General features: G+C 50.8%; 1 protein-coding gene across 12 annotated transcripts in view; it reads left to right on the top strand.

Annotated features, from left to right (window-relative positions):
• Positions 1–319: 319 nt before the first annotated feature.
• SSUH2 (ssu-2 homolog) overlaps positions 320–17,459 on the top strand; it is a 34,148-nt gene continuing 17,008 nt past the window's right edge. For 4 of the 12 annotated variants that reach the window (XM_082412316.1, XM_082412315.1, XM_082412309.1 and 1 more), the window contains exons 1-4: positions 7,234–8,811; positions 15,499–15,549; positions 16,842–16,940; positions 17,294–17,375. In XM_082412316.1, coding sequence (XP_082268442.1) covers positions 8,526–8,811; positions 15,499–15,549; positions 16,842–16,940; positions 17,294–17,375 — 518 coding nt within the window. In that variant the 5' untranslated portion in view covers positions 7,234–8,525. The other 8 variants (XM_082412310.1, XM_082412319.1, XM_082412320.1 and 5 more) reach the window with 8 other exon arrangements.

Here is a 17,459-nt window from a genome sequence, read left to right as displayed (position 1 = left end):
CGTGACTTGCAGTTATAGAAGGATCAGTCTGAGCGCTGTGTCTGGCAGAGGCTCGGAGAGGTGCAGGGAGGCGAGGAGGGCAGCAGGAGGACCAGGAGGGAGCTCCCGCAGTGACCCCGGGAAGAGGGGGTGGGGCTCCGTGTGCGCAGTGGGAGCAAGTGGCCACGCTGTGACGTGACCCAGACAGTAGACGTGACGTGCTGCGTGGGGAGCAGAGGGGAGTTGTGGGCGCGGGTGGGGGCGGGGGGGACAGAGGTCAGGAGTTCAGTTGGAGAGTCTGTTACATTGATCGGACATGTCCCAGCTGGAGAGGGGCCTGGAGCTCAGAGGCGGGTGCAAAGTTGGAAGTCGGTGGTGGTCAGGAAGCAACATGAGGTCACCCAGGAGTGAGTGCTGACGGACACAAGGTGAGTCCAGGCCCCCAGATTTAGAGACAGGTGCGGGAGGGGGGCAGGGGGTGGTGGTGTGCGGACGGATGGCGGGGCTCTGGGGATCCCGTCCATCCTGGGAGGAAGCAGAGGCGGCAGGCCCGTGGGGAGGGGGATTGGAGCTGCAGGGCAGTTGCAACGAAGGCCTCAGCTGATTCCCTCGGGGGCGGCGGTCGGGGGGGCCCTTCAGAGTTGCCCCGAATTCGGGCAAGCCGGCCTTGCATGGACCGGTCCTTGGACGTGGGCCCCTCCGGAGGGTGGGGCATGCCCTGGGGCTGGGCAGCTCCCTTCTGCCCGGGGCCATTCCAGAAGGGCCCCCTCTGGGCCTTGAGCGGGGATGCCCCCAGGCTGGGGAGTAAGTCCTGAGGGACCTGGGGGTGCGGCCCAGCGCCCACCACCCCCATCCACCGGGGGACGTGGCCAGGCCCTTGTAAGACAGTGGCACGCCAGGGTCTGTTACAAGAGTTGGCGAGTTTGGGGTTCCCTGGAGAGTCAAGGTTGATGGAACCCAGCAGCTGTGATGCGTCCGACTTCCAGGTTAAGTTTTCCTTTGTGTTCCATAGTTTCGGCAGCTGAATTTTGTAAAGTGAGACAGCCCATTTCTAGAGGCTTGAAGGAGGGGCCTCACTTAAGTCAAGATGGTAAGGGATGGGGAGCACAGACCCGGAGGAGGTGGAAGGGAGAACCCAAGGGCATCCGGCCAAGGTGCCAAGTGGCAGCACACACAGCGTGGATTAGTGCAACGTGGGTGATCCTCGGGAACTTCCAGAAAGACCAGGGAGGGACACTTGTTGAAGTATGGCTCTTCTGTTGTCAAGGAGACAGAGGTTCAGATTATCATCACTCAGTGAGAAAAGGGAAGGTGGAAGAGTGACCTTCTGAAGGCCAGGGAATTGACAGCATCAGAGTTTCACTTTCTTCCGTGAAAACTTGCCTCTGTGGTTTACTTGTTTGGTTGATTGGGTAGCCAGGCTTACAAGGATGGAGCCATTTTCTAGCCAGGTCAGTGAAAACCACATCATTCTGTCTTCCCCCAGATTCTTACAATGACAGGTAGTAATGCATGGAATTGTTGGTAGTCTACATTAGGGCCTTGGTGCCAACAGATCTTGTTCAAATCCTGCCTCTGCCATACATGAGCTGTGTGACCTTGGGTAAGTCACTCACCCTCTCTGAGCCCCTGCTTCTTCACCTATAAAGAGAACAATATCTACCTTACATGTTTCTGTAAGGGTTTAGGTGGGAAGACACCTATGAAAGCATCTCCCTTCATCCTTGGCATTTGGGAGGCTTCAAAAGATCTCAGTCCCTTTTCTGTCACTGCAGTTAGGAGCTCATGATCTGACCCTGAAGGGATGTGCCAATTTCCCTGGCTCCCAGGGAGAGGAGGGTGCTTGGGTGCAGTGTTCCAGGAACCTCCCACTTGGGCAAGTTTCTTATTTGTGTCAAGACCATTCTCTTCCCCTCCATCCTCGATTCCTGCCATGGGCACCACTGGTCTCCATCCACCCAGCCTGCCGATAAGCCAGGAACAATGTTATCGCAGCTGCCAGGCCCTGTGGGGTAGAATTCCTTTGTTGGGCAGTCTTGGCTCCCTTGGGGGTTCTGGGTGGATCCAGGTTTATTTACATGGGCTGTTGAGAGGGCCTGGGGCAGGGCCTGGCTCCTAGTAGATGCTCAGTGAGTATTCACTGGATGGACAAGTGAGTGAGTGGTGAGAGCTCTATAGATGGTGGGGCAAGACCCACATCTGGAAAGAGTGAGACTGGATTTGGAACCAGTGCTCACATGTAGCTGTGTGGCAGGGGGACAATGTAGCACCAGGAGTTAGGAGGCTCCGGCCTGGCTCCTTACTGTGTGATCCTGGGCAGGTCACGTCACATCTCTGAGCCTTTTAAAAATATCTGTCAAGTGGAGCTAATAATAATTTGTAAACTGTAAAGTACTGTATAAACAGAAAGCAAGTGTTGGTGAGGATGTGGAGAAATTGGAACCCCTGTGCACTGTTGGTAGGAATGTTACAGTTGCTGTGGAAAATCACATGGCAGTTCCTTAAAGCATTAAGCATAGTATTACCGTACAATCCAGCAATTCCACTGCTTGGTATATACCCAAAAGAATTGAAAGTGGGGTCTTGAAGAGATATTTGTCCACCCGTGTTCCTAACAGCATGATTTGCTGTAGCCAAAAGCCGAAAGGCAGAAGCAGCCCAGGTGTCCATGGATGGGTGATATAAACATACAGAGGAACATTATTGTGGTGTAAACATACAAAGGAATACTGTTCAGCCTTAAAAAGGAAGGAAATTCTAATACATGCTACAATATACGTGAACCTTAAAGACCCTATATGAGGGGCTTCCCTGGTGGCGCAGTGGTTAAGAATCCGCCTGCCAATGCAGGGGACATGGGTTTGAGCCCTGGTCTGGGAAGATCCCACATGCCGTGGAGCAACTAAGCCTGTGCGCCACAACTAATGAGCCCACATGCTGCAACTACTGAAGCCCACGCACCTGAGCCCGTGCTCCACAGTGAGAGAAGCCACCGCAGTGAGAAGCCCGCGTACCACAATGAAGAGTAGCCCCCGCTCACCGCAACTAGAGAAAGCGCATGCACAGCAATGAAGACCCAATGCAGCCAAAAATAAATAAATAAATAAATAAATAAATTTTAATAAAAAAGGCCCTACGTGATAAGCAACATAAGCCAGTCACAAAATGACAAATTCTGTACGATTCCACTTATATGAGACACCTAGAGTAGTCAAATTCATAGAGATGGAAAGCTGAATGGTGATTACCAGGTCCTGTGGGGAACAGGGATTGGGGAGTTACTGCTTAATGGGTACAAAGTTCCGGCTGGGGATGAAGAAAAGATTCTGTGGCTGGATGGTGGTCATGGTTGTACAATGTGAATGTACTTCATACCTCTGAACTGTACACTTAAAAATGGTTCAGATGGTAAATTTTATGTTACGTGCACAATAAAAAAATTTAAAGTGCTGTATAACCACCACCACCGTCATGAAAACAATTTGCTTTGACTGGAATTGAGCCTTTCTACTTATCTACGTGTAGAATGGCTAAATCCTGAATAATTTGAATTTCTGGGTGAATTCTTGATGACATCACCTCACCAGGTGGTTATGAGGGCTCTCTGGGCTCAGAAGAGGAGAGGAGACATGAAATAGATAGGGCTTCTGTATTGGAATGTCGTAGGATGGCTCAGGTTGGGGCTGCCACCAAATGAGAGAACATCTGAAAACGCTTGGTGATTCTAAAAAGCTTCACCTGTTCTCACTGTGGTGCTTGCTGTTACCCCTGTAAGATCTGTGCCTTTTTAAAAAAAGTAATTAATTAATTTTTTTGGCTGTGTTGGGTCTTTGTTGCAGTGTGCGGGCTTCACATTGCCGTGGCTTCTCTTGTTGTGGAGCACGGGCTCTAGGCACGCGGGCTTCAGTAGTTGTGGCTTGCAGGCTCTAGAGCGCAGGCTTCAGTAGTTGTGGCGCACGGACTTAGTTGCTCCACGGCATGTGGGATCCTCCCAGACCAGGGCTCAAACCCGTGTCCCCTGCATTAGCAGGCGGATTCTTAACCACTGCACCACCAGGGAAGTCCCAAGATTTGTGCCCTTGAGGGAGGAAAATGAAAACCTGTGGGTTGATAGGAGAATGATCTCACTAAAGAACTTAACCCAATATTATGTCTTCATCTTGAGGCCAAGAAACTGCCTCCCATAAAAAGGAAAAATATCTTAGACAGGTAGATGGTGGGTAACCTCATTAATCTGCTCCTGATTGTATGTTGAAATGACACTCGTAAGAAAGAAGTTAAGATGCTGAATTGTGCTGTTGCTTAAGTCAGCGGTTTTTAAAGTGTAGACCACCTGAGTTGGAATCATCAAGAGATCTTATAAAAAGAGACACAGTCCAGGCTTCCACCTCAGACCTACTTAATCAGGATTTCTGGGGACAGAGCCTGGGAATTTGTAATATTGACAAGCCCCTTGGTGATTCCTGTTGACTGACTGAGAAACAAGAGCCTGGGACCAGCTCCAGCAGATTAATTGGGAAGCCAGGGACAAACACCTGGTTGGGTGGCTGCCTTTTGGGGTAGCCGCCGTTTTGATGGGAGAAAAACCAGCAACGGCCTCCGGGGGTCTGAGGTGTAGTCACAGGGGGAGGCAAGCAGGGGCCAGTGCTTGTCAGAAGCGGCCTCCTCTGATACAAAACGATCAACAGCCCAGACCGGCTGAGGGGCAAGGGTCCCCCACAAGGAGGTCTGATGTTTAAGTAACTGGGAAGTTCACCCAGTACTCATGTGACAGTTGATGTGTTACCAGTGCCTAGTGGGCGGTGCACTTTCTGCCACTACCACGCCAGTGTGTGTATCCCACGTAACACCTGATCCTCGATATTCCAGGGCGTCTTGTCTGCTGCTCTGCTGCCACCTTTGCGCCTCTGAATTTTAAGTACCTGCTTATGAATTTGTCTCCCACTTAATACCAGGAGTGAGTTCCTCAAGGGCAGGAATTACCTGGTTTACCTCTCAGGGCTGGGCACACGGTAAGCACTTCCTGAACTGTTGCAGGAGCATCTGGTGAACTTCCTGGTGGCTTAAACATGAGATCTACTTGCCAGAAACCTCTGTCTCTCATCCAGACTGATCTGATGATTTCTTTCATCTTAGAGGATGCAGCCTGTGCTCTTTTTGCTAGAGTCTGGAGATGGTAGAAGTATGGTGTGTAGGGAAGGCACATGTATATTCAGAGTGTCTGTTTCAGAAGAACAAAGCACTACCTCTTCCATGATGGAAGCCGTTCAGTGTAATCAGCCTGCCACCAGGTAACTGGTTGGTCACCATATTGGGACCCCGTGTTGGTCTCTGCTCCTGGCCGACTGGGCACTCAGCAGCAGCCAGGCCAGCCTTGGTGAGTGGAAGCCCATGTTGCTGAGCCCATGCATGACCTCCATCCCTTCCACTGTGACCCACTAGGCAAAGGCAGAGGTGGCTGCAGAAGGAGCCGGACTGGTCCCCACGGGATGGGTCACACCTCAGCTTTAAAGGATGACTGAAATCCTCCTCTGCTGAAGTCACCCTTTGATGAGCATTAACATGAGATACAAATGTTTTCATATTCTTTGCCCATTCAGAGAAATCTATCAATATACCTCTTTCCCAGACCTCCTTGTCACCAGTGTTCCAGTGGTGTTCCTTCCGAAGTTCCTGACCATCCAGCAAAACCATTTTCCATAGCCTATAAATTGGTATAGACTCTTTTTTTTGTTTAATTGGGGTATAGTTGTTTTACAATGTTGTGTTAGTTTCTACTGTATAGTGAAGTGACGTAGAGTTCCCTGTGCTATACAACAGGGGTATAGACTCTTATCTGTGGCCATTTCTTCCTTCAGGCAAAATGCACAAGCAGGTGCACTGTTCAGAATTTTCCCCACCAGGAGGATTTCCTTCCACTGGCCTCTGGAGATGCTCCAAAAAGGGACTGCAGTGCTGCAGCATCCACCTTTGAATTTTGAACCCAGTTTACATTGATTCTGAAGTCATAAACTGTTGGGTTCTACTACTGCCCACTTTGTTTTATCGGCAAGCTTCTGCTTTAATATTCTTCGGAGGGGCCCAACCCAGTGGAAGGATCTGTCACTAGACAGATCTTCTCTCTGATAAGCTGAAATGGTCCCCCATCCTGGATCAGCTCCCAGCAGGCCTGCTCGTAGGATGAGTGTCCTGAGACCCAGCTCCTCATGACAACCCTTTAAATACTTGCAGGTATCGGCTGAGCCCTACCTCTAGGAATTTCTCTCAGCATCATATTCAGCTGCAGCCAGGCGCTGTGATTTCTGGTTTCTCTTCTAAAGCCCTTTACTGCCCTAACATGATTCCCACAGCCATGAGGTACCCTCAGGACTCAGAAACCAAACTATGAGATCAAATATACTTTATTGCCAAGAACAAACAAGATTCTCAGGCAGCAATAAATGGATAGAGTTAGCTCTTAGACAGTTATGTTCATTCAACAAATGTTTCATGGGTATTTCACCATGTGTAAGACCTGAAGAGTGTGATGACGGATCATATCCACGGACTGACGTGGACCGGTTCAGGAAGAAGAGCTCTAAGCGCCCCCTTCTTGACATCAATAGCAGTGATGCAGAATGAATGTAAAATGTCTGGAACGCATTTGATGCCTCTCCTTCCCTACCCGAAGCCCCTCTGATACTAGCAGGAAGTGGGAACCAGTATTAGCTTCATACTGGCCTGGAGCCTAGAATCAATGATGCTTGTTTCTCCTGACACCTGAATACTAGGTGGTGATGGTTACATTGTTTGGCCCGAGTCACCCACGCATGCCATTGTAGTTGCAGACAGCATTCCTGTCTTGATGCCTAAGCAAGATTAGAAAGGTCTAGCAGTTGGTTTGTTCATTTTCCATGTATTTTAAGAGATATTTATTAACCCATTACTATGTGATCTAACTAGTGTGCAGCAAGGGACTTTCACTGCCTTTCATCAACACTCCCTGGTTCCTAAGATACACCTCATGGTTGTCTGCATTTTTGCAGCCTCAAGACTTCTGGACCCCTTAGTACTCAGCTCTGTTTAACCTTCTGTGCTTCTGTTTGCCATTTAATAATTTCCTATGACTGTTTCTTTCAAATGCTGAGGAGGGTTTTTGGCATGCATATATGGTTGCTTAAAAAGTACTCAACATTTAATAGTGGTATATTGTTTTAGTTAAGCCACAGGTAGTTTGTCTGTCTATCTATCTATCTATCTATCTATCTATCTATCTATCTATCTATCTATCTATCATCTACCATGTTTAGGTTCAAATATACATACACACAGACACAGACACAGACATAGACACACACACATTTATGTTTGGAGTAAAATACACACCCAGGCATACACATCCATGGTAATCCCGTTACCCTGGGGACAGTTCTACAAGGGCTTCAAATGATTGCTTAATGTCTAAAGGTATTAAAAGGCTGTATTAGGATCTCGGTCTTTCTCATGAACATGCAGTAATGAAACTTATATAACTCTCAAGTTTAAGGAATTTAGTGCTCCGATCAACCATAAAAACCTATTTGTGGGCGTTGAAGCATCTGACTGTACTTAAGAAGCGTTTGTCAAATTATTGCTACTGCTTTCATGATTGTCACCAGCATTCTGTTGAGGGCGGGCAGTGAATGATGAGGGTGAACGCAGCAGAGGGAGACTGAGGGCACTTTCTGGTCGCCTTGGAGCCATCTCTGTGCCCAGCGCGGCCACTGAAGCCAGGCCATGGACACATCAGTCACAGCACTTCCCAGGTGAAGGCGACAGCCAGTCTTCATTGTGGGCATCGTGACACATCCCATGGGCATTGCTGGGCTGGGCAGGCAGGGCATAGGGTACATGCTTTGCCCTACAGAGCGAGGCTGTCCTGGCTAGAGAACTCCAGGCCCAGCTGTGAGGCGTCATTGCCAAGGATGCAGTGCAGGTGGCGCCAGCTCACGAGCCGTCTGCTTCCACCAGCAGGTGACCCAGGTCCAGGTGTTCACGGTTTAGACTCCTCTAGAGGAGAGGGGTGGTCTTGCGTCATCTTGCAAGGGTCGGGGTTGCAGGTGTTTTGAGCCCTGATGCAGGAGGCTCAGAAAGAGGCCTTTAAAAACCCACAGATGTCTCCCAGAGAGCTGGGCTGGTGTGGTGACATCAGCGGCCCACGCAGCCTGGGTTGGGAGCCGGCTCTGCCCATGCTGTGCTGAGCGGCTTTGGAGCATCGCCTCTTAATGCCAGCCTCGACTGTTCCCCACTGAGCCCAGGAGGTTGACACTCACGACTTGAGAGCTCCCCCCTGCATCTCCCGTTGCCGTTGGGGAGGTAACCTCCTTGCGGTCATTGCATTTTACATTGTTCTCTACCCGCCTCCTCCACCCTGCCTGCCCAGCGCTCAGGAACCTGCCTCCCTATAGATGATACATGTGGCACAGGGGTCAAGAGCTCTGACCTGAGAGTCAAGCAGACGAGAGTCTGAATCCCAGCTCAGGAAGATGGGTTCCATGAAGGTGCCCATCTCGTAGGGCTGCGTGAGGATGCAGGTGGTCAGGAGCACCAGCACGAGCCCGGCAAGTAGAGGGTCTTGTGAGGAGGAACCCCAAGAACCCTTAGACTGGGTCCAGAGCAGCCGCCCTGATGGACTCGGTGCTTCCCCACAGATGTTTCCCTCTGTTGTATTCAGATCAGGTAACAATGGGCCCGCTGTTCTGGGAGGGGCCAAGGGTGGTCCCTCAGATCCCAGCAGCCTGAGCCCACTGGGAGGGCAGACACTTGCCTGGCTGGACGTCTCGACGATGGACAGGGATCTCAGTGACGATGACAGTAAGTACAGCCTGTCAGGGCGAGGGGCGCCCGCCTCCGTGGGTCGCCGAGCTGAAGTCTCCCCGCTGCCCTCAGCGCTGTCTTGGCTCTGCGTCTGTGTGGCTAGAGCATCCCTTCCTTCCTTCCTGCCTTTCACATGTGAAGCCCATGTGCGGCCTGCAGGCTGTTCTTCCGTTAGGTGCCTCGGGGCAGCGGAGAAGGGAGGTGGAGAACCAAGGTGAGAACTCTCCTCCCTAACCGCGTAACCCTGTCCAGACCTTAGCGTCTCTGTCCTTCCCTTTCTCTCATTGACCGTCTCCCCTCCCCCGCCCAAGCCGAGTGTGAGCCTGAATATCAGGATTCTCATTTCAGTCGGAGGTGCATCAGTTTCTAGCTGAGGTTAATTTTAAAGCAATGTCAGTGAAAGGTCTTTACGCACGATCTCCCTCCAGCAAAAAGCTCGCTTGTTCATTACTGCTCAGGAAACATAGTCCAGGTGACCCCATCTTGTCATTAGTGGGACAGAAATACAACGGAATCTAAGAACTAATTAAAGAGATGAAGAAGGAAGTGGTATTTTAAGAAGAAACGTGCTATGTTTTAAAACAGCAAAGTTGGATAGTGAGTTTGGAACGGACAACGTGGGGAGTATCAGGTTGGGAATTGGCAGCCTAGGGTTCAAGTCCTAGCCCTGCTGTGAGTTGGCTCTGTGATCTCGGTCAAGCCACTTAACCTCTCTGAGCTTCAGTTTCCCCATCTGTAAAAGGAGATTGGTCAGGAGTTCTTAATTTGAGGACCATGAAGGTGAAGGCAAAATACTGTGTGTATGGGCTTTGTGTGTGTGTGTGTGGGGGGAGCAGGAGGGGAGGGCATCCACAGCTTTCACTTGAATCCCAGAGAGGCCTGTGACGCTAGTACTTTTTCAGAGTTACCGAACTTGGTGACTCTGAAGGTCCTTTGCAGGCCCAACACTCCTTCCTGCCTTTAGTGTTAGTGTCTCCGAGCTTTAAGCCTCAGAGCTGCAGTGGGATATAAAATGAACCCATGCTAATCTGAGAGAGCTCAGTTTAAATTTTGTTGGAGTCCTTTTTCATATTGAAGTGAGAGACCGTACCTAGATGTTTTAGCATGTATTTGAGGAGGAGCGACTCTGATCTCTGATATATTGGAAATTGTGTATCCATAGTCTTACTCTAATAAGCTTCTACTAACAGTCGAATGCAATCTTTCCTCTTAAAAAATACTGCTCATTAGCATTCTTTCAGTTTATTCTTGGAGTTTGTTGTAGTAGACATGGGCTATGTCAGATCTGGATTCAAATCGAAGCTCTGCCTCCTAATTGCTGGGTGACTTTGCCTAAGTCACTTGACCTCTCTGAGCTTTATTTCCCCCAATAAAAATAGAGATGGTGTCATCTTGCAGAATTGGTAAAAGATTAATTGGATGTAAAGTGCCTAATATATGACTCAGCCCAGAGTAGGCATGGAGTAAATGTTGACTCTAGAGAATTATCAGATTATGTCCCTGAGAGCTTTAAAATTAAACTGCTATTAATGGAAAATATTACCACCGTGGTGTTTCTGTTTTGGCATCAAGCTTTTTGGTAAGCAAGGTAAGAGGAAGGTGAACTCTTTTTAGTTCCCTTAAAATTCTAAAAACTCTGATCCTGCCATAGGGTCACCCTATGTGCTGGTTTCCAACATAATCAAACCTCAGGCCGGCATTTAGGGTCTACTGCAAGGTGTGAGATTGTCCAGAAAGTTTTTAGAAACAAGGTTGACGAAATCTGAAACTAGGTAAAGTTTTCTCCTGGTTTCAGAAAGGGAGCCTGCTATGGGACTTCTGTAATTTATTTACATATTTTTAAAGCTTTTTCTTTCTTTTCTTTCCAAAATAAATTTATTTTATTTATTGTTTATTTTTGGCTGCTTTGGGTCTTCGTTGCTGTGCGCAGACTTTCTCTAGTTGCAGTGAGCAGGGGTTACTCTTCGTTGCGGTGCGCGGGCTTCTCATTGCGGTGGCTTCTCCTGTTGTAGAGCTCGGGCTCTAGGCCCACAGGCTTCGGTAGTTGTGGCGTACGGGCTTCAGTAGTTGCGGTGTGCGGGCTTCAGTAGTTGTGGCACAAAGGGTCGGTAGTTGTGGCTCACAGGCTCTAGGGCACAGGCTCAGTAGTTGTGGCGCACGGGCTTAGTTGTTCCACGGCATGTGGGATCTTCCCGGACCAGGTCTCAAACCCGTGTCCCCTGAATTGGTAGGTGGATTCTTAACCACTGCGCCACCAGGGAAGCCTGACTTCTGTAATTTAAATGTCCCTTCTTAGGTGAGAGTTGGCTGTCCACTTTAGCCAGTTGAGTTACCCTTCCCAGTCACTAAAGTGCTGTCTCCTTAGTTTTTGAGTCTACAATGTGGGGAAGCTTCGGAGAGAGAATATTTTCCTCCAGTGACATAAGTTGGTACCAAAGTAGGCATGGATAGGGACATTCTGGGTGTTGCATCCACATGGAAGTCACTTTCAGCACCACCTCTGTCAGATTTCAGTGCTTTAACAATGATTAATCAGGGGCAGGAGACGTGGACTCCTTTGATCATCTGAAATCAAGGGAATGGCATTTTAAAAAGAGAAAGATAAGGGGGTTATCCACGAATTGTGCCTTTCTCCACCAGAAAAATTCCTTCCTATACAAAAGAAAAATAGCTGGCGTCTGGCGAGCAGAAACACGACGTGGGTGGCACTTCGCGAAGCTCTCTCGGCAACCACGTGACGTGTGTGCCTGGAGCACAGGCGTGTTCACCCGAGCAGGAAGGCCTTGGGGCTTGGAGTCAGGCTCTGCGTTCTAAGTACTGTTTCTGTCTCTGCCACGAGCCTGTGGGCTTGCTGTCTCCAGTCACATCTCTGAGCCTCGTCTCGTCCTTGTACTAAACGGGGAAATAGTGAGCCTCGTCTCGTCCTTGTACTAAACGGGGAAATAGTGAGCCTCGTCTCGTCCTTGTACTAAACGGGGAAATAGTGAGCCTCGTCTCGTCCTTGTACTAAACGGGGAAATAGTGAGCCTCGTCTCGTCCTTGTACTAAACGGGGAAATAGTGAGCCTCGTCTCGTCCTTGTACTAAACGGGGAAAATAGTGAGCCTCGTCTCGTCCTTGTACTAAACGGGGGAAATGGTGAGCCTCGTCTCGTCCTTGTACTAAACGGGGGAAATGGTGAGCCTCGTCTCGTCCTTGTACTAAACGGGGAAATAGTGAGCCTCGTCTCGTCCTTGTACTAAACGGGGAAATAGTGAGCCTCGTCTCGTCCTTGTACTAAACGGGGGAAATGGTGAGCCTCGTCTCGTCCTTGTACTAAACGGGGGAAATGGTGAGCCTCGTCTCGTCCTTGTACTAAACGGGGAAAATGGTGAGCCTCGTCTCGTCCTTGTACTAAACGGGGGAAATAGTGAGCCTCGTCTCGTCCTTGTACTAAACGGGGGAAATAGTGAGCCTCGTCTCGTCCTTGTACTAAACGGGGAAAATAGTGAGCCTCGTCTCGTCCTTGTACTAAACGGGGGAAATAGTGAGCCTCGTCTCGTCCTTGTACTAAACGGGGAAATAGTGAGCCTCGTCTCGTCCTTGTACTAAACGGGGGAAATGGTGAGCCTCGTCTCGTCCTTGTACTAAACGGGGAAATAGTGAGCCTCGTCTCGTCCTTGTACTAAACGGGGGAAATAGTGGCTGTCATGAGGGGCAGGAGAGATCGTGGAGCATCCCTCACCCAGGCAGTGCGTGAATCAGGGGGCGGTGGTCCCGCTGGACGGCCACCCTGGGACTCGGCCCAACACCGTGGAAACGGTGACGCGGCTGGTGGCCCCCGTCGAGCACCCCACGCTGGGCGCCACACAATGTCCCGTGACGTCCGCGTTCCTGTTGTGCCCGATGAGGTCTGCCCAGGAAATGACGTGTCTGCCCCTGCTTCAGCCTGGAGGCCTTTATTTTCGTCCACAACATAATGGGGAGGTTAATTTAGCTCTGAAGAGTTGCCAGAGGTCATTGTGGCTCCCAGTTGATGGATGGAGCTCTGAGTTCCCCACCTCTCATTCTTCCCGTCTTCCTGCCCTGTTGTTTGGTTTCCAGCAGGACAGAGCGGCCACGTGGCGTTTCCTTGTCTTCTTGTCCGGGGGAGTATTGATGACCCAGCGGAGCCAAAACTTCCGGGCAGGCGGGGGCCCTCCCAGGGGAGGGGGCTGTGATGGCCTTGCCTTTCTTTCCACGCTTGACATTTTCACTCTTGTGCGCTGGCTTAAAGGAGCACCAAGAAAGAGGAAGACCCGCCCTCCTCGGTCCAAGGCACTGACCGAGCATTTATTACATGCCAGGCTCGGGGCTGAGAGCTGTATACGCATTGTCTCGTTAGGTGGGCCCTAATACCACCCGCTCTCTCTCCCAGCTGGGGGAGTTGAGTGCTGGGAGGATGTGTCTGGCGCAGTGTCATGTGTTACCTGGCTCAGACGGCAGCGTATCAGAGCCCGGGTTCCTAAGCACCGTGCCCAGGGGTTCTGAGTGCAGTCACCCCCATCCCCACCCTGGCTACAGTCCAACCCTGCCCCTCACCTTTAATTCTTTTAACTGCGCCCACAGACACTGCGTGGACCCTGCCCCAGAAAGGTTCAAATTCCAGCCGCCACCTTCCTGATCCCCCTCAGAACCCCCCCGCACAGGTGGGTGTCAGGTCAGGGTGGGCAAAATACGGCTCATGGACCAAAGCTGACCCACCGCCTGTTTTGTAGTTTCATTGGAACCAGCCACACTTATTCAGTTGTCTGTTGTCTATAGCTGCTTTCAGGGCACTACGGCCGAGGTGAGTAACTAAGACAGACTGTACAGCCCATAGTCTGAACTATTTACCACCTGGCTATTTGTAGAAAATGTTTGCTGATCCCTGGGTCACTGGTGGCTGGAGTAGCTGAGAATGCTAATAAACTTATTAGAAGCGAAACAATACTGAGAACCAAGGTTCGAAGAATAATAATTCCAGGGGAAATCTCATCCTGGGGATTTCAGGACACATTGGCAGGCGTTAGCAGCTTTGGGATGATGTCACTTTACATCGCACCTGCATGCGTCCCAGGGCTCTCACCTGCTTCTTGGAAGAATCATTTGCTTACAAAGATAAGCTTTCCTGCTAAGAAAGGTACTCTCTATATCCACAAACGTTCTTCTATTTCAGCTTCTTTTGGAAGTTTCCTGCAAGGAGACAGAACCTTAGAGACGCATATGTATTGCTTATTATCAGAGGACAAGTGCACCCCTAATGGGGGAGGGGTGGTAGAGCAGGGTTGTTTATTTGTTTTAATGACACCGCCTCTTCCCTCACTGTTCTTGGCCATGAATGCCAGAATTTCAGGCTTCTTCACCATCCGATGTCTTGTCTCTACTTCCAGATAACCTAAGCTGTTCCAGTTTTGAACAAGATCTACTTATTCTTCTGGCCTCTGCTTTTATTAAACTCTAAATAACAGGACATAATATTTTTATTTTCGTAGTGATAAAGAGCTATAGGTTTTAGAGAGCTGCAGAAAAGAGGAGATCTCGGAGATGAGGTGGGTCAGCTGGAGGTTTGACCCAAGTGGCCTTCAGTGACTTAATGCAGAGAGAATCCGCTTCCACTGACCGTTTATCAGCTCGCCCTTTAAAGTCAACTTCCTATGGTCAACTGGCCACTAGAAAGACACAGTTGAGGTATCCTTGTCCCCCAGCCTGGGGACTTCACGGAACAGGTTTGACAGGTGGCCCACTGGGCTGGAACTGGAGCAAGGAGCCTCTGGCCTGCTCCAACTCCAGCGCTGTGCACCCTGGGAGTACTGGAGTAACCTCTCTGAGGGTCAGACTCCTCGTGTCAAGCGGAGTTAGACGCCCTGCCTTCCACACCTCTAGGTGGGATGGTGGGGTGAGGCATCAGGTGTGGGAGGTGCTTCATGAGTTGTCCTGAGTTTCCAGGAGCCAGTTCTAGTATTATGCTTTCCTCCTTGGGGTCTCAGTCCCTATGTATAGATGTCACAGCCTGACAGATCAAGATGAGGTTTTAAAAACAGTTATATAATCAGTGCTTCTTCCATAGGGTTTGCCTTGTAAAAAGTACTTGGAAAAGAATGCCAGCTTTGGAGAGAGAAGAACCTTGGTTTGAATCCAACTCTATCACTCACTGGCTGGGTGATCTTGGGCGAGTCACAATCTCTCTGAGCCTCAGTCTCATTGGTAGAACGTGGTTGTGCTGGTGTGTCAGTTTGGGTCATCCAAGAAGCAGACACCAAGATGGCCTGAGACGTGCCAGACGTCCCTTGGAGACCTGTGAAGGGAAAGGGGGAGAAGGGGCAGGCGTAGGCAGGGACCGTCTTTGGACCCCAGTGCAGGTCAGCCACCTGTGAGAGGAGAGAGGGCAGCAGGGGGAGCCTGAGACCCTGGTGCAGCTCCAAGAAAGTCTTGTCTGGGTCTGTGGAGAGTCTCAGAGTAAAGACTGCCTGATGGAGGAAGCTGCATGACCTACTGTCCCACATCCCAGGCTGCCTTAAAACAACAGCCACTTTAATATGTTTCATGATTTTGTGGGTCAGAAATTTCAACAGGGCTCAGGCGGTTGCTCCATGGGTAACTGATTAGGGTCTGTGTTGGTTCAAGCTTCTGTAACAAAAATACCAGAGACTGGGTGGCTTAAACAGCAAGCATTTATTTCTTACAGTTCTGGAGGCTGGGAAGTCCAAGGTCAAGGCATCAGCAGACCCGGCATCTGGTGAGGGCCCGCTTCTGGCTTGTAGACAGCCGCCTTCTCACTGGGTGCTCACGTAGTAGAGAGGGCGAGAGCCCTAGCCTCTTTCTCTTCTTATAAGGACCTTGATCCCATCACGGGCTCCATCCTTAAGACCCCATTTAAACCTAATCGCCTCCCAAGGGCTCACCCTGGTGGCGCAGTGGTTAAGAATCCGCCTGCCATTGCAGGGGACACGGGTTCGAGCCCTGGTCCGGGAAGATCCCACATGCCGCGGAGCAACTAAGCCCGTGCGCCACAACTACTGAGCCTGCGCTCTGGAGCCCGCGGGTCACAACTACTGAGCCCGCATGCCACAACTACTGAAACCCGCGCACCTAGAGCCTGTGCTCTGCAACAAGAGAAGCCACCGCAATGAGAAGCCCGCGCACCGCAACGAAGAGTAGCCCCCCACTCGCTGCAACTAGAGAAGGGCTATGTGCAGCAACGAAGACCCAACGCAGCCAGAAACAAATAAATAAATAAATATATTTTTTTAATGTGTTAAAAAAAACCCCAAAAACCCAGCTCTATTGGGGCTGTGGGTTTCAACATATGAATTTGGGGGGATGCAGACATGCAGTCCATACAAGGGCCCCTCAGTGTATTCAGCAGGCAGCTGCTCTGGACTGGAGGGTCCAAGACGGCTTTGCTCATATTCCTGGTGGCTGGGCAGGGTGGCCGGAAGGCCAGGCTCCACTGGGCCCCTCCCCACGTACTCTCAGGGCACTTGCACGTGGCCTCTCCAGTGGGATAGTCTAATTTCTTACCTGGCAGCTCAGGCATCAAGAGGGACGGCTTCAGGAGGCCAGAAGTAGGAACTGCAGTCTCTTCTTTGCTTGCTGTGTTCCCTTGGTGAAGCGGTCACAAGCCTGCCCAGGTTCAAGGGGAGGAAACGGAGACCTGTCTGTTGATGAGAGGAGCAGCAAAGAAGTGTGCCCATCTGTTATTCAGTGTCTGTCTCCTAGGGCTGGGGAATATGATACTGTTTATACGGCACCTGTCCTGCTGACTGGCACAGAGCAGGTGCCCAGCAAATAGGAGCTGCCCTTCCGAATGTTTGTCTCATCATTATTATTACCGCTGCTACTGTCATACCCCCAACCCCATTGCTGGCCGCTCTACAAATATGTTGTGTGTTCCGAGGGGGCCAGAGTGAGACTGACTGAAACCGTGAGCCTCTTGACGATGCACCTGCCCTCACCTGTCAGGTAGCTGACAGGAGTCGCCTTCGACCCCCTCCTTCCCGAGGCTCAGCACTGCCCGTTCTTCCCCAGGTGTGATGGACCTCAGCTTCGAGGCCGAGAGTCCTCTGGCGCCCCCGGCTGAACTCCTGGAGAGGCTGCCCAGCTGTGACTGGCTTCTTCAAGGGGACAGTGAGTCTGTGTCCCTGGGGGCTTGGGTCCCGCAGCCTTTTCCCGGGGCTTACGCTGTTGTGCGGGCATCTCTGGAACAGGCCGGGCTGGGAGAGCTCCCCTGTTCCCTGGGGGCCCTGGGAAGCCCCTTGTCGCCATTGGGAGGGAACGGGAGGACGGGGTGTAGGCACTGTGTCCATGGACATTCCGTGACCATGTCCATCTCCACTTACGACCAGGATGCTGCTGGTCTTGGAACCCTCATTCTTCGTCTCTTCTCTCTCACATTCGGCCCATCTTTCCTCCTTTTGTCCCACAAATACCTGTGCCTTGGAGCCGGGCTGTCGAGCCCTGACTCCCTCGCTCTCCTCCAGGATGCCAGATATTCTTCCCACCTTCGGAGGCTCCGGGGAGACCCCAGGAACAAAGGTGCTGGTCTTCGTTCCTGGAACACAGGTGAGCCCTGGCAACCCCCATGGAGCCATCGCACGGGATCACACGTGATGATCCTCAGGTCACCTTTGTCCCCCGACAGCCCTC

Source organism: Balaenoptera physalus, assembly GCF_965194825.1.
Source record: "Balaenoptera physalus genome assembly, chromosome: 11".
NCBI classification, from domain to species: domain Eukaryota; kingdom Metazoa; phylum Chordata; class Mammalia; order Artiodactyla; family Balaenopteridae; genus Balaenoptera; species Balaenoptera physalus.
This window is presented reverse-complemented; position numbering and strand designations above follow the sequence as displayed.